At 36.3% G+C, this 21,317-nt stretch overlaps 2 protein-coding genes across 6 annotated transcripts in view; one reads left to right on the top strand and one right to left on the bottom strand.

The window, feature by feature from the left end:
* Positions 1 to 1,554: 1,554 nt before the first annotated feature.
* Positions 1,555 to 21,317, top strand: part of LOC135215387 (bestrophin-3-like) — an 89,583-nt gene continuing 69,820 nt past the window's right edge. The window contains exon 1 of one of the 5 annotated variants that reach the window (XM_064249970.1): positions 1,555 to 1,625. The gene's annotated coding sequence lies outside the window, so the exon portion shown is untranslated. Of the gene's footprint in view, positions 1,756 to 16,387; positions 16,597 to 21,317 lie in introns of those variants that run through there. The other 4 variants (XM_064249969.1, XM_064249972.1, XM_064249974.1 and 1 more) reach the window with 4 other exon arrangements.
* LOC135215809 (uncharacterized) lies at positions 10,414 to 11,025 on the bottom strand. The gene has a single exon (XM_064250760.1). The coding sequence runs from the start codon at positions 11,023 to 11,025 to the stop codon at positions 10,414 to 10,416; it is 612 nt and encodes a 203-aa protein (XP_064106830.1).

Below are 21,317 nucleotides of genomic sequence, written 5' to 3'. Positions count from 1 at the left end.
ATATATATACTATGATATATATATATATCATATATATATATCTATATAGATATATATATATACTATATATATAGTTATATATGATATATATATATAGATTTATATATATATACTATATATATATAGTTTATAATATATTTTAAGTTTATCTATATTATAACTACATTATATAAACTACATATATAGTGATATATATATATATATATATATATATATATATATATATATATATTTATAACATATATATAATTATATATATATATATATATATATATATATATATATATATATGTGTGTGTGTGTGTGTGTGTCTTGTCACTTAAACACATTACTTTTTATGCGTGACTTTTTTTTTTTATTCATTCAAATGACATCCCATTCACTATAGCTTAGGAAGAAGTCACGCCGAGATGCAGATTTTGCATCTTTCATATTCTTTTGCGAATGGGACGAAGTAGGTCAACCAGAATCAATAATATCCAAGGTGCATACAAATTCTTAACTGAATCAATCTTTCTACCGATTTTTTTTTTTTTTTGTCACCAAATATGTTTTGCTCTGTATATTTCTACTGTCATAATATCGTGTTCTTATTACTCTCGATAAAGCTAACTGCTGACTTCCAACCAATCCCAACCATCTTGTCCCAGGAGGATGTTTTCGGCTTCCTCCTGAGCCTTTTACAATGTGTGACACTTCAGATGTATTTCGGAAGGGCATCCCTTTCAATTACCTATGCTGCTTTAATGCAATGGAACTTTGAATTGTTGGTGACCTGATTTGCTGGATCCACTGCAAGGACTCCGCAATAAAGTACCATCAGAAACAAACTGCATTAAATCTACGCACATAGAATTAAACGAGGGCCCAAATTTCTTGCGATGTTGACATCGATATTCATTCGTGTAGGTCACTCAAGTCATGAATTATAAACCAAGATAGTGGGAAAGAGAACCTCCCGATTAAACAAAGAAAAGGAAATTGTCGCAGTCTCAGTTTTCAAGACTTCTCTTTTATCTCCTTCTTCTTCTCATCTTGTGTCTTTTTTCGGACCGGGTATGCAGATACTACGTACTGACATTATGAAAACCTTAAAACGAACATCGACTGTACGTACATTTCCTTTGTCTACTCATGATTTACGTTTTCTACACTTTCGCAACACGTGCCTCGCAGATCCGCAACACGTGCCTCGCAGAGGAGATACGCCTTTCGTCCTCTTGTGTCGGTTCTTTGTTTGCTTGAGATAAATGCTATTCCCCTTTGGGTGACTGCAAGACTTCATGAAAAGTGATGCTAATCAAAATGATGGGCTTATTTGTTGATGTGCGAAAAATCTCACCTTTATAACCTTTGCACACCGGACGTTAAACAATATTTGTACGATAAAATTCAATGATAAGGCTATTAAAATTTCTGAGTCACATTTAAATAGGTTTTTACGAAAAATATTCCAAGGCTTTTATAGTTATTATGAAGAAATGTTGGCAACTTTACGATGTTAACGTGAGTGACTTCAAACTTAACACCTCTTCTGCTGGCACGGGGCAAGCGTTGAAGCGCGAGGGAGGGAAGTGGAAGTTCGACCGCAGTTCACGTTCAGCTTTCCTTGTTGCAGGGTTACGGTTGGTGCACTGGATTTTGAAAACAATTACAGTACGAGTTAAATGTTGGTGTTTACTCCGTGAAAACGTTATTCTTACACCTGCATTTATCTTCTGGAAAAAATCTGGACAAACTGGAACTTTTCTCAAAGTAAGACAGGATTTGAAATGATTTTTGTCTTTACTGGAAGCCTTATGAGTTCTATACAATGATGTGAAATCATATAGTTGTATCAGGGTCCAGTGAGCGTTTCCTTATACAAACAATTACTCTACCTACAGCAGTGATTTATTAACTGATAATGATTTAGGCTGTCATTGGACATGATGGTATCGACTGGTTGCTTCTAAAAATTTATTCAAGGGGGCAGAAATATCTTTGAGATAATCTCTCTCTTGTACTGAAAATGAAATCTAATGATGGATTGTTCACCATAACCTGGGCATCTTGGATTTATTGCCTCATAGAATTATTAATTGAGTAAAGCTTTATTCCGGATTTTGTAAATATACGTAGTTCCTTTATGAAATTATAAATGTAACGAATAAAGGCTGGAAAATAAAATAAAATAACTTGTGAAAGGAGCCATCTCAGTGAAATTTACCATAATCTTATACGTAGACTCGCGCACACAGGGTACCGTTTATCAGCTCTGGAAACTAGATTAATAGATTCTACCCTTTGCAAAGGGTGGAATTGACCGAACAAAATCAAATATGATTAATGCCAAACTAGCAAGGAAATGTCACATAGAGAGGTAGATTCCCGAATTTACTGCTGACATTCTAAATAAAAAAAAAAAAAAAACTTATTCTTTTTCTGATATGGATATCATTTTTCAGTCAAACCTTCAAATATAGGATTTTCATAATTTTCATTACATTATAATGAATGGTAATATTGTCTGTAAGCTGTTATTATTGTAGGTAGTAGTAGTATTTTGTTGTTGTATAGCGGCAATAGTAGTAGATGTAGCAGAAGATATGCAGTTGTTTATCTACTTATGGTTCTTTGTTAAATTCAGCTGTTCATAACTTTCTCCTCAGAAATCGTAGTACATAAACTTCTCGTAAATACTAAAGCGACGCTACAGTGCTTCTTTTAACAAAATACTTAGGTCTGGTAACCTGCAAACTGAACGGGGATTAGTGCGATTTTGAAATTTGATTATTGTTAAAGTTTAATGAGTAAGTATTGAGCGAATTTTTAGGGTTTAGTGATTAGGTGTTTAGTGAATGTTTATGAAAAAGTTTTTAGTGAATGTTTAGTTTAGGGTTTAGTGAATATTCACTTTTTTGTGAATTTTATTGAAGGGTTATTTTGTAAGTAATCGTGATGTTTTAGCGAGTCTCAAGAGTTTTAGTGAAGGTTTTGGTGAACGTTTAGTGCGTAATTATTAAGTGAAAGTTTAATTAGTGTTTAGGGTTTAGTGAAGGTTTAGTGCATGTTAGTGTTCAGTGAATGTTTGGTGTGTTAGGATTCAGTGAATGTTTACTGTGTAAGTACTCAGTGAATGTTTAGTGACGGTTTAGGGTTTAGCGAATGTTAGGGGTAGTTAGAGTTAATTTAGTCGAATGTTTAGGGTATGTTAGAGTTTAGTGAATATTAGAGTTTAGTGAATGTTTAGTAGGTGTTTAGGGTTTAGTGAATATTTTGTGAATGTTTGTTTAGTGAATATTTAGTGTGTAAGTGTTTAATGAGTGATGAGTGGATATTCATAAACTGTTTAGTGTTTACTGAGTATTAAGGAATTAATGAGCATTTATGATTTAGTGAGTATTTAGTGTTTATTGGGTGTTGTGTGACTGTTTAGTGAGTGTTGAATGTATAGTGAGTACTAAGTGAATGTTTAGTGTATAGGGAGTGCTTAGTGATTGTTTAATGTTTAATGAATGTTTAGGATTAAGTGAGTGTTCAGTGAATGTTTACTGAGTGTAGTATAGTTAGTATTTAGTGAGTGCTGAGTATTCATTGTTTAGTGTTATTGAGTATGAGTATACATATTAAGTGTGGGTGTTTAGTGGGTGTGAGTGTGAATATATAATAAGTGTGTGTGAGTGTATTATGAATGTTGTTTAATGATTGTACATTACTGTTTAGTTAGTGCTTAGTGATTGTATGCTAAGAAAGACCTGTAATTTACAGGAACCATTTATGCTAGATACTGCTTAGATCCAAGAGCAGATGCTAAGACCTTGACCACAATGGTTGGAGTGCTTAGGCCAGGGGTTCTCTAACTTTTTAACTCATCGACCCCCCAATGAAGTTTCAAATTTTCTATCGACCCCCTAACCTAGCATTTAATTATTTATAATTCAAGGAAAAATAAGAACAATTTCAAAATCAATTTTATTAGTATTGGTTTAGTACTTGACTTGCAGTATGATAAAAAAGTAACACACAGTAAGCAAATGTTTAGAAATTTAGATGCACCAGTAACTTGATTCTCAATGCAACATACCATTTTCTTCTTCCATTGTTGATCTATTTTCTCTTTCTTTTTTTAATTCAAGAAAGTAATATATATATATATATATATATATATATATATATATTAATCTGATAACGTCTGATAATGAGATTTTTATAAATTATTAACGAGAATTTCAAATTGGAGGCTTCATTGGTCCTGTAGACCCCAGCAATGAACATTCACTGACCCATTAGTTATTCATTGACCCCCTTTCGACCCCCTGACTACTCATCGACCCCTTGGATAGTTCCATTGACCCCTGGGGGTCGATATCAACTACTTTGAGAACCCCTTACCTAGACGATCAAACAACAAGCAAACCACTCGTCAACTATCCATCCACCACTTACGCTCTGTCTGTCTGTCTGTCTGTCTCTCTCTCTCTCTCGATAGCTCCCTCACTCACACTCTCCAGAAAAACACATATGCACTTATACACAACCATACAGCAACACCAAACTATGAACACGACATATCAAACATATGAGAACATTTAAACTCTCAATTATTCCTGACAACTACAAACAACCCAACGATGATCTCTCTCTCTCTCTCTCTCTCTCTCTCTCTCTCTCTCTCTCTCTCTCTCTCACGCAACCCTCGAAGATGTCAAATGTAACTACCATATCTCTCCTCAATATTACCTCCCCCTTTACATTTGACAACGTCTCCTTACACTCGCAACACCCACGTTAAATTGCCTTTCGCAACACCCAAGGATGCTCAGATGCAGGCCCCCTGGATCTTGTTTGAGGAACCCCATACACTCTCTCAGCTACGCTGCCATTCACTTCTTCCAAACCACTTGCTTTCAAATTCCCATTTTCTCCGTCATTACTATCCTCCCAAATCTCATTCACTACCTCATGTACGCCTTCTAGCTCTGGCCCCAATATCTCCCTTATTTCTGCTACCAAACCATTCAGTTCATCCATAGTTGTGTAATCCTCTTGCAAAGATTCATCCATACTATCAACTACTTCCTTACTATTCGGTTCCCTTCCCACTGAAATCTTTCTTATCCGTCAATTCAAATCCACACACACACTATAAGTATCATTCATTCCCTCAAAGTCATCCGTATTACATGCCTTATCAACCAACCATTTGTACTCTAACACTAACACCCTTATCATGCAGTTCACACTTCTTGCTACCATTCCCTTTCTCTGCATTTTTCCGCTTTCTTCCATACTCTACCAACACTAATTGTCGATCTCCCAGACCCATCTGTTCACTGACATTCGGCTCATACTTATTAACCCTCAACCATTTACTCATTGCATTCTCTCGAACATACTATGGCACATCCCTCCACCTATGGAGCTGGTTATGGTGTGCCTTAACCTCATACGTAACCCCCATCTGCTCGTAACTTCCCCAAACATAACTCAATCCACTCGGTCCCACTTCCAAAATCTCAAAAGGCCCTTCAAATTTCTCCCTTACCTTATTCACATTCATTCTTCCTATCTCAACCACCTCTTTCAATACTTTATCCCCAATCTTAAAACTTTCAAACCTCTCACACGCTTTCTTCCACAAATCCTGATCACTCTGACAAACCCAGTCGTGGCCTAATAACCCTTTCAAAATTTAACACATCCCAATCATTGTCATATTTACTAATCATTCGCAAAATCTCAGTCAACATCCTAGCAGTCGTTTCAGCCAAACCATTTGCACTGGGCATGCTTTCAACATTTCTTCTAACTCCCATCTTACAAACTCAGGGCCATTATCGTTCAACATTTTCGCAGGCTTACACACATACATTGGCAACATCACCTGCCCCACTGTTTGCACAACAGTTCCACTCCTCTCATCTTTGATAAGGAACACATGGGCAGATTTCATGTGATTCACCATCACAATAATTCCCACATGTTCTCTCACAGTCTTTGGTAACAAAACACAATCAGTCACAAGCATTTGAAAGGGCTCTTTCATCTGCAATCGCAACACAGGTGGACTCGCATGCACACTGATACTTTCCCCTCAGACAGTCTTCACATGTAACAGTTACATCCATACAAATCTTATTTAATCTCTCTCTCATGCATTCTCTCAATTTATTCTTCCCCATATGCTCAAACCGATCATGCACCAACAAACACATACAGCTGACTCAACAGAAAACACCGGCATATACACTTCCCTGTCATACATCCCTTCCTGATGCAAAAGTACACTATATTTTTACACACTACAAACTATTTTGCAACCCTCTTATATATATATCCAACTCACATGGCTAATCTGCATGCACTCCTCCCAAAACACACTGTTGCAACATACTTGTCTCCAAGCACTTATCTTGTATTTCCTCAATCTCTTCCTCACTCAACAAATCATTCTCACTTCTAGTAATATCAATCATACCCACAAAGTTCGCTACAAATACATTACTATCTTTAATCGTAGCTATTTTTCTACCTCATTTCTAAGAATCCCGTTTCCCATATCTATGCTTACATCATGCATCCTCAAAAAATCTATCCCTATCAAAAAGCAAGCTGGCATATCATTTTCTCCCATAATTACATATTTATGTATTACTTCAAAACCTCCTAACCTAACCTTTAACTGTACCTCTTCCCATACTAAAACACTTCCTTGTCCTAACCCATGTATTCTTACACTTGAACACTGCCATTCCACTTCCCAATCGCATCTCTCAAGTTCACTTACCACTGACCCACTCACTAAGGGAGCTTGTGCCCCCCGTACCAACTAAACTACAGTACTCACTATCATTTATTCTGACAAACATCACCATTTCCCCTTGAGTCCCATGCATACACACATTCACTGCTGCATCCACATTGTTATCCACATCACAATCATCCTCACCACATTCATCTTCAGTTATCTCCCCACTTCCATACTTCTGATTCAAATCCCTTCCACAGTCCCCTTCTCTAACCAACAAATCACAACCATGTTCCCCACACTGAATCATTGAAACCCCATGCTCACTACTTGTACTCACCCTCCCTAGATACTCAACCATCTGTCCCATCCAAATTACAAAAACATCTTTTCTATTCCAAACAATCTCGTCTCCACCGGATGGGTCCCTGTGTACGCCACTTCCTTCTGCACATTACTCATCAACTTCACGCGCAACTCATTCGTATTACCGGGTACCTCTTCAACTAGATCTTTACTCTCCAAGTCTTTCAATGCTGAAAAAAAACTAAACCCTCAGGTACATTACTCGGATTCCAGTCGCTTTTCACGATACTTGTATCAGCAATCACATTTTTACTCCCTGGCACATATTCTAATAAAAAAATCAAACTCACTCAAATCTTCAATCCTCCTTGCGATCCTAGCGTTCACACTTTCCTTCTTGATCATGTACACTAATGGCTGATGGTCCATCCTTATAACAAATTTTATCCCTTACAAAAACACTTTCAACTCCTTCACACTACAGCTCAAGCTGTATACTCGCATCTTCACAATAGTCTGGAAAAGTCAAGGTTACATCTCTAGCAGCCTCCTCTTTCTCTCTCAAATGCTCCCACCATTCACTCATCCCGCCTCAGCTTAGTGCAATTTTTCTTCCCTGTCCATTCAGTCAACGGCTTCCCTATACCCGAACAATCCCTGACAAACTTCTTCCCAAACTCAATCAAACCCAAAAAACTCTTTAACTCACACACGGTCCAGGGATGTGGAAATTCCCTTACTTTTTTCACAAACTTTTCACTCTTCCTTATGCCACTCGCACTTACTTTATGGCCAAGAAATTCCAGCTCCCAGGCAACCATGCACTTTTCTCAAGTTTCAATTTTCACTCCAACCTCTTCCAAGTGCTCTATCACCTTCTCAAGAAATTCCATATTCTCTTCAACAGTTTCACTCGCAATCAAAATAGCATCTATAAACACAGTCACCTTCCTTCTATCAAACCCAGGCAAAACTATATTCATTGCTCTTTGGAAGGCAGCAGGCACGTTAGCCAACCCAAAATTCAAGTGTTTAAACTATAACAGGCATGCTCCCCTCCTCAAGAGGCATCTGGTAATAGCCCCTTACCAAGTCTAATTTGGTAAACACTCTCAACCCATGCATCTTGTACACACAATCAGACATCACATACATTGGGGATCGCTCCTTCACAGTCACTTCATTCAACCTTCTATAATCTACACACTTCCGCAGACCTCCATATGGCTTACGTACAAGGACTATGGGGCTATTCCAGGCACTCTCACTCCTCTTTATCACTCCCACTCTCTCAAGTTCCTCACACTACTCCTCAATCTCTAGTGTAATGGGCACGGAGAAGTGACGGGGACTCTGATATATGAGGGTATCGTCTTCCAAAACTATTTTACATTCAGGAAACTTAGATCTCCCAAAATCCTTGTTTCCATGGCTCAACACTCCACGTATTCCATAACATCTACATAAAAAACCGCTCCCTATCATCGTCACCAACATTTTCCTCCATTCTAACTTTTTCTCTCAACTCATCACACTTCCAACTATCACCTTCCTCCACACTACCTGTCATCACCTTCCATATCCTGATGTACCTTTCGTTGTCCGTACTTACAAATGTGTATAGCAACCCCACACAATCACCTTCATGTATACCCCGCACTCGCTTCTTCCTAGCTCAGCAAAGAGACCAAAAAACCCGAGGATTCTCCATGTCTAAGATCCCGCTGTACACATGCAAACTTGCTCTTACCAACTTGCTCGCATCCACACCTTTAACTACATATTCACAATTGTCACCGTTGGCGATCCCAAGACTATCCAGCCACACAACTTTCTCACTAATAACTTTCCGACTTCACGCGGCACTTTCACATCCTCTTTCGCAACCAATGGTACTCCCTTCCATACTTTACTGTCTACCCTTCCATCCTTATCCAAATATAAATTCCCTCGTATACTCCCTTTCATCTTCAACTCAATCATATTCATACTCAGGTGGACCACCGTCCCACACTTCTTCAAAAACTTATACCCCAGCAACATATCATGCTTATCATTTGTCCCCCACAACATATCATACTTATCATTTGTCTCTTCAATTACATAAAAGTCACTCTCATCCATTGCTACCCCATCAGTTTCCATTTTCTCACATACTATCCCTACCACAGGCATACCTAAATTCCCTGTTCCTCATACCTCCCCTTTACATTCTCTAATTTCACATTCATTTCTTAGCTTGTCACAGCATTCTCAAAAAGAATATTTTCACTGCACCTGGTATCAATTAAAGCAACCAAACATATCCCTTTGCAATTCACTTGTATGCTCATGCACTCATGTGCTCTACTACCAAACACTTTTTCATGCAACAATCCTTCACACACGTGCATCACGCTCACTGTTCGCATGCCAGAGGACCCATCCAACTGAATCCCCTTTTTAACTAGTTTTCCAAATTGCTAACTTGATTCACTCTCTTCCGTCTACACACAGTTGCTACAAGACCATCCATTCCACATTCGACACATTTCGCTCGTTGCTCTTTACACATCATCGCATAACGTCCATTCTTCCCAATATTACTGCAAATCACATTCACACGGGTACCTTGACATCCACTTGCTATGTGCCCTACCTAGCCACACCTGTAACATTTAATATCCCTATTTTTCTTACGTTACTTACTCTCACACTCCTATCAACTGCTCGCTCTGCCATTTGCTTTGACCCTTCCAAAACTGCCTCTCTATCTAGCTCATAATCTTCCACTATATCTAGAATATCATACCAAGTCAACCTCTCACTTGTCCATCTCATTTCCTCTTTACGCTTCAAATTTATGAATTCATACACATTTGTAGGCACAGTTGCTAACAACTTCCTCACTAACTCCTTACACTCATTTATTCCCTCCTCTCCAAACTTTTTCCTAGCTAACGTTTCTAGCCTGCACACATTCATTGACAATGACTCACCAACATTCATTCTTGCCTCTTCAAAATCATGCTTTCTCTTATATCTGATGCTACTCTTTGTCCTCTTTGCCTGTTCCACAATCCTAGCTTTCACACTCTCTGACGGCACATTCCCTACACTCATCATTACCCCATACAACTCTCTTGCCCAAACTCTCTTGTTATCTCCATTCTTACCCACACAATACTTCTCATACACTCTAAAAATGTCCCCTATGTCCTTACTACCATATTCCTCATACTTCTCACATTGGGTACCTCTCTCATGTGCACTGCCTTTCACACTTCCTGCTCACTCTCACTCTCACTTTTGCTACTTCCATTCTAACCTTTCTTACCCTCTTCCGAATACAGCGAATCTGCTTCCATACTAATATCCATACTTTTAATCATACCTCTCTAATCCTTCTTCTTCCTACCTACGAATTCCCATGTACCATCATCTAAATCATTCTCATCCTGTATCTTACTCTCAACTCTATTCTCATCTTCATTCATTCTCTTCTTATCTTGCCCACCATCCTTACTAATCTTCTTACCTTTAGCCCTTTCTTTACTCTCAACTCCCTTCTTACCCTTCTGCTCTGATCTATCCCTATTCTGTACCTTCTCTTTCTTCTCCACATTTACCACAACCATATCACTTTCCTCCCTCACATTTTCATCCACTTGTTCTTTCACTTTATTAATCACTCCTGGTTTGTCACAAGACCCAGGAAGCGTACCTCCGACAGCTCCCTCTCCAATAAGTCCCTTCATCATCTCTTGCACAACATTCATCATCAATCCCCACTTCTCATCCATCTTCTCAACCATCCGCTGTTTGGCCTCTTTCACTTCCTCTTTCATTCCCTCTTCCGCACTCATCATTCTTCTCAACTCTTCCAACTCCCTCTTATGCTTCTCACACTTAGTCTTTAACCTCTCATTCTCCACTTCCACTTCCTTCTTAGCTTCCCTCGCCAACCAAAGTTCCTCCCTAAGCCTCCTAACCTCATCCAACCCTTCCATCCTTACCTCTTCAGCAGTCATACCATCCTTGCTGTCCCAGCCTTCCTGTTACAGCGACACCAGCAGTCCCTGTTCAGGGGCCAAAATAATGTGGCGGAATCACAAGCTAAATAAAACAAAAGCAACTAAGACCTCCCCACATTGCATTAACTACATCTACCTTCCAAATTTCCCCCAGCCACACTTTCTCCTTTATGTTATTTTAATTACTGACAGGACACTTGGTTCAGCAAGGCAAAAAACACAATCTCAAACACATTTACTCACCAGGAAACTTGAAACAATCAGGGCAAGATGCTGTGCTGTCCACTGGATTCAGTCGCTGAGACACAACAACTGCTGAAAATCACACACCAAAAAACCAAACAAGCACCAAAACCACACAACAACTCAAAAGAACATGACAAACCACTACACAAACAAACACTCATGACACCAAAACTTCACACATCTCAACAAACACCACAATTCCAACACAAACAAACACCAGTGAACACTGAGACTACACAACAACTCAAAACACAACAAGTCGACTACACAAACAAACACCAATCAACATCAAGAGTTCACAACTCACAAACGCAACAACTCACAAATCAAACACAACAGAAACTCACAAGCTCAACAACCTTCAAATGGACACAAGCACAACAAACTGAATTACACAACATCAAAACAATCAAAAACATACAATGACAGACTGACTGTCCCAAAAAACTGCAAAATACAGACCACCATTTGGGAAAACTGACTGTCCATCACAGACAGATCATAGACTGACTAACCTGGCAACTGCGCCAGCAAACAACCCAGATGATCACCCAACAAGCAAACAACTCGTTAACTGTCCATCCATCACTCACACTCTTTCTCTTTCTCTCTCTCTATAGCTTGCTCACTCACACTCTCCAGAAAAACACATACGCACTTCCACACTACCATACAGCAACATAAATCATGAACACGACACATCAAACATGCAAAAACATATAAACTCTCAATTATTCCCGACTCTCTCTCTCTCTCTCTCTCTCTCTCTCTCTCTAAGTTAGTTTATCAAGTGTAATACTATAAATCAGAACAAGATGGCAGTAAGTTCCAACTGCGGGAAGAGGTGGCGTAATTTGGCGTGTTTAGCAGATTCGCAATACGATGAGGTAGCAGGAAGGGAACTGGCATTTCTCATCTATGAAATCAGCAACAGTCCTAACCAAAAAGATACAAAAGCATTCATAGATATATTAGAAGGATATAATCCTTCAAACTGGAACAAATCTAATGAAAACATCTTGAAAATAATTGAAGAAGTTCCAAATAAAATCCAAGTGGTCAAGAGACTCATAAAGAAAATATACATAAACCAACATATTCCGACAAAGAAAATGAATAAGGTGAATCTTGTGAATATCCTAATTGATGCATTAGGAAAAAGAATGCCAAAAGCATGCAAACTGTGTAAGGTTTGGTATAGCATAGTCAATCCACAAAACCTAATCAGAAAATGTGCTGCATGCAACATTCCGACCCATCCACAGTGTGCTGAGGTAATACAAGATTTGAGAAAAGATACAAGAATTTTTTGTTCAACATGTCTATCATGGATAGACAATGTTATTAAATCAAGATTGAATGTACAAATAGTTGAGGATGAAGAAAGCAGGAAGAGGAAGAAAGAAGAATAGGAAGAGGAAGAAGAGAAGAAAAAGAAGAAGGAGGAAAACGGAAGAGAAGTAAACAAAAATGAAATGACAGAAAAAAATAAGGAAAACAAAGAACAAGATAAAAGTATGGATGCAGAGATACTCATTGATACTACATATGAGGCAATAAAGCAGCATACCTACGAAGAAATAAATTACGATATGACAACAGAAAAGCAAATCCCGAAGAGGCTCTACCCAGATCTATACAATGACGGGAAAGAGGAAAAAATAGACAAGAAAGACAAAATCTGCAACCTTTTGAAAAGAGGGAATTGCAGATTTGGAGAAAGATGTTACTACAAACATCCTAAGATATGTCAAAACTATGAAATATATGGTAAATGTGCATACTTAGATGGATATGGGGATGATTGCAGAGATCTGCATCCAAAAATATGTAAAAACCTAAAAGAAGGAAAAGGATGTAAGTTCGACAAAAAATGCAAATATATGCACCCTGTAGCCATGAATCATAATCAAATAAATAACCAACCAAGTAATAAAATCCAAAATAAGAAAGAAACAAATAAAGAGAGAAATCAAGAATATCAGGTAAAAGAGAAAAGCAAACCACCAATGAGATATGCAGAGGTGTCAGCAAAAAATTTCAAAGCATCAGCTCCGAAATTCTACTCAAGAGATAATAACTGTATTTATTATGCAAGAGGATATTGCAGAAACAGGAGAAAAATTGCAGATTCAAGACACAAAATGAATAATTATGATGAAGGAAGATCAAATATTATGGAAAAGTTGGATTTTTAATGTCAGAATTTCTGGAAATGAAAAAAAGAACAACATACCAGAACAGGAAAGAGACATGGGAAAATCCTTATTACTACCAGTATTAAATGAAGGAGAAAACACGCAAACCATCATAGTGATGAATGCGCAGGGTTTAGTTACGAGTAACTCAAAAAGAAAAATAGAGTACTTAGAAGAACTAACCCAAAATGAAAAGAAATAGATATAATGAATATAAGTGAAACCTGTATTCCCAAGAGACTGGGAATGATGATCAAATAAAAGAGTTCCAAACTTATAGATCAGATAGAAAAAATAGGAATCAAGGGGGAACCGCCAATATATGGGAAAGACAAAAAACAAGGAAAATAATATATGAGAAATATAGTAACTCAGAATGTGAACTAATAGCGGTAGAATTTGAATCTGAAAAATTGATGAAACATAGTAATATATAAGACCTCCTAATACTAAAGAGTTTGACTTAATAATTGAAAAATTGGATGATATATGTAGAAATCACAAGGACTGGACTATTCTCCTATCTGGTGACTTCAACTTTCCTTTCGTAGAATGAAATAAGAACGAATAGGAGATTGTGGTTGTACTTATACATAAAAAAGAGAGTAATAGTAGTGCAGAAGATAAGAGGCAATTTGAAAAGCTATTAGATATGCTACTAGAATACAACATTCAACAAATAAATCACCTGCCAACAAGAAAGGAAAATACTTTAGACCTAGTATTTTTGAACGAGATGAATTATGTTAAAGAAATAATAGTTTATAATGCGAGTATTTCAGACCATAATGTCATAGAATTAACAGTTCATTCCAAAGCAAGTGAAAATAGAGATAAGCAAGAAATGAAAAAGTGGGAAGGATATGGAAAATACAACTTCTACAGTAAAAATATAAAAATGGTCAGAAATTAATGAAGAATTAAACAAAGATTGGGATAACATTTTCGTAAGTGATGACATAAGGGTAAATACGGAGATATTATATAAAATATTGGAGAAAATAGTGGAAAAATATATACCGAAGAAGAAAAGTAAACATCATTCATGCATACCAAGAGACAGAAGGATCTTGTTCCAGAAAATCAGAAAGTGGAAAAAAGGTCTTGCAAAAGAAAAAAATGCATGGAAAGTTATAGAACTAAAAAGTAAGATAGAAAATGCAGAACAAAAGATTATACAATCAAAAGAAAATGAAAAACGGGACTTGGAAGAAAAAACCCTATTAAATATCAAGCAAAACCCCAAACTATTATACTCATATGCGAAGAAGATGAATAAAAGAAGAATAGAAATAGGCCCTCTGAGAATTGAAGGGAGATTAACGAATGAAAAAAAGGAAATTTGCAACATACTGGCAGAACGATATAAGAGAGAATTCACCCCTAGAATAGATAATGAAGATAATGATATAGAAGTAAGGGATGAAAAAATAGTGAATATTTAGCTGACATAGATATTAATGAAGCTGATATTGTGCAGGCTATTAATGAAATTAAAAATGGAGCTGCTGCAGGGCCTGATGGAATTCCTGCTATTTTGTTAAAGAAAGTAGTTCATTCTATCGCAAAGCCACTTGCAATATTATTAAGACAAAGTGTAGATACAGGCAAGATTTATGATGAGCACAAATGAGCATATATTACCCCTACTTTCAAAAGTGGATCAAGACTAGAGGCAAGTAATTATAGGCCTGTGAGTCTAACATCACATATTATGAAAGTGTATGAAAGGGTAATGAAGAAAAATATTATGAAACATTTAATAAAAAATAATTTGTTTAATAAAGGACAACATGGTTTTCGTACCCGGAAAAAGTACACAAACCCAACTGTTAGTCCACCGTGAGAACATATTCAAAAATATGAAAAGCGGAAATGAAACAGATGTGGTTTATTTAGACTTTGCAAAAGCTTTTGATAAAGTAGACCATAATATATTAGCGAAGAAAATTAGAAAACACAATATCGTGGATAAAGTAGGAAGATGGTTAAAAGAATTTTTACACAACAGAAAACAGATAGTTATTGCAAACGACGAGAAATCGGATGAAGCCAAGGTAATATCCGGTGTGCCGCATGGTACGGTGTTAGCTGCAATACTGTTTGTTATTATGATTGAAGACATAGACAATAATGTTAAGGATTCGGTAGTGAGTAGTTTCGCAGATGACACAAGAATAAGTAGAGAAATTACTTGTGATGAAGATAGGAACGCTCCTACAAAGAGACCTTAACAAAGTATATGATTGGGCAGAGGTAAATAGGATGGTATTTAACTCTGATAAATTTGAATCAATAAATTATGGAGACAGAGAAAGAAAGCTATATGCATATAAGGGACCTAATAATGAGACCATCACAAATAAGGAAGCAGTTAAAGACCTTGGTGTGATGATGAATAGGAACATGTTATGCAATGATCAAATAGCAACTCTGTTGGCAAAATGTAAAGCAAAAATGGGAATGTTGTTACGGCACTTCAAAACAAGAAAAGCTGAACACATGATTATGCTTTATAAAACATATGTTCGTAGTCCACTTGAATATTGCAATATGATATGGTACCCACACTATCAAAAGGATATTGCACAAATAGAGAGTGTACAAAGGTCCTTTACAGCTAGAATAGAAGAAGTTAAGGACCTAGACTACTGGGAAAGACTACAATTCTTAAAATTATATAGTCTAGAAAGGAGAAGAGAACGCTACATGATAATTCAGGCATGGAAACAGATAGAAGGAATAGCAGAAAATATCATGGAACTAAAAATATCAGAAAGAGCAAGCAGAGGTAGATTAATAGTGCCCAAAACTATACCAGGAAAAATAAGGAAAGCACACAGGACATTAATCCACTACGCACCAGCATCGATAATGCAGCGTCTATTCAATGCGTTGCCAGCTCATCTGAGGAATATATCAGGAGTGAGCGTAGATGTGTTTAAGAATAAGCTCGACAAATATCTAAACTGCATCCCAGACCATCCAAGATTGGAAGATGCAAAATATACCGGAAGATGTACTAGCAACTCTCTGGTAGACATTAGAGGTGCCTCACACTGAGGGACCTGGGGCAACCCGAACAAGATGTAAGGTCTGTAAGGTAAGGTCTCACGCAACCCTCGAAGACGTTGTCAAATGCAGATACCATATCACTCCTCCATAATGTATACTGGAAGTAGTGCTTGGTATGCAGTTTCCCATACTGATGTATATTGAAGGCAGGGCCTGGTATGTTGTTTCCCATACTGATGTTTATTGAAACCATTGCTTGGTATGCAGTTTCCCATACTGATGTACATATATTGGAAGCAGGCTTTGGTTTGCAGTTTCTCATATTGATGTATATTGAAAGCATGGCTTGGTATGTAGATTCCTATATTGATGTATATTGTAAGCAGTGTTTGGTATGTAATTTAGTTTCCCATACTGATGTATATTGAAGGCAGGGCTTGGTATGCAGCTTGGCACGCTGATGTAACAGAGAATTGTATGTATACTTAATTATTATCATCAATTTATTTTTTGCACATGTCTAGAGGTCAATGAGGAGTGATGGACCCTTTGGAGGGGTCGATGGTCTTAAAAGTTTGGGGACACTGACTAGAGTATAGCCTATTCACAGCCTCTTTTTTGTAAGAAGCTCAAAATACTCCAAAATATCAGATCAGTATACCATTAAAAGCCCACCTTTGAGTCAGTTTTATGCAACAGTGACCATGGGAAAAAGAAAGCTTGCTGCATTTATACATCACAATATATCTATATAATCGATATATATATATAATATATATATATACCAATACTATATAGATATATATATATATATATATATATACCAACCATCAGGAAAACCATAAATATAAAGGAAGAGGTGTCCAATCAGACGACAGTCATGTACACATGTTTTATTATTAAGAAACGTTTCATGTTGTCACCAACACATCATCAGTCTGCAATTGAAATTCAACATTAAATAAACTTGAAAATTACAATAGAAATTAAATAAACTTAAAAATTACAATAAAATAAGAAAATGAAAAAAATAAAAAAAAATTATCAGAACGTTAAAATAGGGAAGGAGAAGAAAACTACCTATTCATTAAGAAGGAAAGAGCTGAGTGACTAAAAACGGTAACGTTCTGATTATTTTTTTTAATTTTTTTAAAATTTTATTGTAATTTTTTAAGTTTATTTTAATGTTGAATTTCAATTGCAGACTGATGATGTGTTGGTGACAACATGAAACGTTTCTTAATAATAAAACACGTGTAACATGACTGTCGTCTGATTGGACACCTCTTCCTTTATATATATATATATATATATATATATATATATATATATATATATATATATATATATATATATATATATATATATATCATTCGAGCTACACATATCCTTTAATATCTAAATTCACTCTACCTCGGAATTGATATATTTTCATATGTGCCGAAGGGGAATTTTTAATTGATAATAATTTCGTTCCCACATGGGATCGAACCACCATCCAAGTGGACGGGAACGAAATCAGGACAGACAGTGACGCTATCAAGTCAGCAAAAGAGACGCATAAGTTTATATTGATTCTGACCTTACAAATCACCCTCGAACTCGGTGTATTCGTAATTAGAATCGATATGAAACCCCGTCTACCATGTTAGCCAATTCGAGCGTTTGACACACGTAGCCTTGTTATGAATAATTATCACATCGAACCGTGATTCATTTATATACCATTCGAGCTACAAATGTCCTTTAATATCTAAATTCACTCTACCTCGTAATTGATATATTTTCATATATGTACCGAAGGGGAATTTTTAGTTGATAATAATTTCGTCCCCACATGTGTGTGTGTGTTGTGTTGTGTGTGTGTGTATGTATAAATGCAGCAAGCTTCCTTTCTTATTGTATGGACTTATAGGAACAACGAGCTTTCTCGGGTTCTAAATGATTAAAGAGAGTGAAGCAACGAACATGGTTTACAGGTGTCGTTCCCCAAATTAGATCTTATCAATAGACGAAAAGTCAATGAGGCAGATCCTTTTGAAGTGGTGTTTGAAATCATATTTTGGCAGTCTCCTTACAGGTTAGTCAACAGGGAAATGTTCTGCACTGTCCCCCTTTAGATCTGAACAATCACTGAGGCTACTATAAGAGGGCTGCAAATGGGTCTGCTGATCATCCACCCTCCCATCAACAAACATATCAAATTGCAGCACTCTAGACTCATTAGTTTTTCTTTAAGGTTAAGGTCGTTCATGATCGTGCGTCTGGACTCCACTATGGGTGTAAAACAACACAGGCCACCACTGAGCCGTGGCTGAGAATTCATACAGCATTATAACCGCTGTATAGAAAGCTCGAAAATCAGTTAGGGGCTATTCCCTTAAACTTTACTTATTGCTAGTCAAGCCACCACTGCTCTAGATTCTTTTCTGACGGATGTTTTGCAATCTGCTATATATATGGGCTAGTCTTATTTCTCAGCTCATTTATTCAACGTACAATGAATGACAACAAAAATGTCTTGACACATATATATATATATATATATATATATATATATATATATATATATATATATATATATATATATATATATATGCAACTGTTATAAATACCGATATATGTCAAGAAGTTTTTGTGTCGTTCATTGTACGTTGAATAACTGAACATTAGAGTAAAAACGAGCATCAATCGTTTTAAATACACACACACACACATACACACACACACACATATATATATTATATTATAATATATATATATATATATATATATATATATATATATATATATATATGTATATAAGTAATGATACAGTCGAAAGAAACTAACAAGACCAATGGGCCACAGTAAAAAAGGAAGGTTTTTTTTTCCAAAAGTGTCCAGATAAAAAATATAAACGTGTATTTGATGGTAGGTTACCCTTATTAAAGTAAAACTGATTTTAGTCGTGTTCTTTTCGAACACCTCTAGCTCACTTACGAATACTTATTCAGGCTAATTACATTCATAATACGCATTGTATTCAAATAGAGAATAACATCCAAATGAAGTCATTCTTAATATATCCACGAATTTATCCTTCAAAAACATTTTGTCATCCCTATGTGACAAAACAGAAAAGCATTTACAAAAATAAGTGAAATTTAAGATTGTTGAACAGCCAAACTAGTCTAAACGGTCTCGGTTTAAATTGCGCTAAAACCAGTAGGATTATATTTATAGTGACGGGCATACAGATACCAAAGTATTCGTATTGCTGGGAACAGGGGTGAGAAAGAAAATCAATGATACGAAAATATTTTTTATAGTTTTCTATTGTTTATTTCTCCCCTGAATTTGGTGGCAACCTCACTCGACCACAAGGCACCTTCTAGTAACATGAAATTAGGTTTCATCTGTGAAAAAATTCCTAAGAATCACATTTTTGCTGGAATGTGGAGGGATATGTGTCCAGTGAAGTTAGTGTCTCAGGGGTGAGCAATATACTCTTACCTGAAGCTTCTTTTTTAAAGAATGGCTCGACTATTCCACTTGGGAATGGCCTATGATAGACTTCTTTTTTTGTATGGTTGTGAATTTTGGAGACTGTATTACAGCCAGACCAAAAATACTTAAATAGAAATTCCTTTCTTTCACTTATTCGTATCGATTCAATGTTATATGGCCCTTTTTGACTAGCTAACAAATAAAAAAAAGACCAAAAATACTTAAATAGAAATTCATTTCTTTCACTTATTCACTTATTCGTATCGATTCAATGTTATATGGCCCTTTTTGACCAGCTAACAAATAAAAAAAAAAGAAGTCTATCATAGGCCATTCCCTATCACTAGGCCATTCCCTAGTGAAATAGTTGAGCAATTCTTCAAAAAGAAATGGGACATTCAAAATTACCTATGATAGGGCAAATTTCTTAGAAAAGGAACGGTAGTCCGCATTCTCCAACAGACACATAGTAAGAGTAAGATCAATCTAGAAATTCTACCACCAACAGAAGGTGCCAATATCCAGCACGCTCTGAGAGTGCATCTCCAATGAATGATCTGGAAAGAACTGGATGCTGAAGCTTTAAGGCCAATTGGAAGAGATGGGAACTTTATCGAAGTCATAAGTTAAGACCTGAGATGTTTATTGGTAATATTGCCCCTGATGAACTGCTGAAGTCGGTATGTTGCAGTTGCAGTGAAAGTGAGAACCAGCGCCAAACAATGAGACGCAGCTGTGGAAGAGATTAGGGGCTCTTTTATGTTGCAGCTTGTGGGGTCTGCGGTGGCTATTGTTCAAATGGAGAAGCAGCAATGATAAATGATAACAGGAAGATGAAGATATTTAGTTTTGATAATATTAAACAGATTACAAATAATATTAGAACTGTAGTGCCTATATCAGGATCTTTGTACTTTCGTAGAATGTCCCTTTTACCGTAAAGTAGGTGCTGAAATTTCTTAAAACAAAATTTGGAATATATTCGCTATATTCAGAGCTATTAAGTTAAAACTTTATGTATTTAGTATATATTAATTTTTCTTAAGTTTTTCCTACGATATTTCATTTTCAAATAAATGATTTTTTTAAGATAAAGAATGAGCTGCTTCTTGTTTAGATATTTCACGATGAAACTGAAGTATTCAGAAATTAATTGCAATATATCCAATACTATTAATGTTATAAAGTTAATAATTACCTTATTTAATATATTTTGATATTCTGAAACCTTTTTAATTCCATGCACTTTTTTTTAATAAATGACCATTTGAGAGTTACATAAAGATGGATATATTTTCATACTATTTTACGATGAAATTG

Source organism: Macrobrachium nipponense, chromosome 5 (genome assembly GCF_015104395.2).
Source record: "Macrobrachium nipponense isolate FS-2020 chromosome 5, ASM1510439v2, whole genome shotgun sequence".
In the NCBI taxonomy this organism is placed as follows: Eukaryota; Metazoa; Arthropoda; class Malacostraca; order Decapoda; family Palaemonidae; genus Macrobrachium; species Macrobrachium nipponense.
Note: the sequence above shows the minus strand (reverse complement) of the source record. Positions and strands in the feature narration are given on the sequence as shown.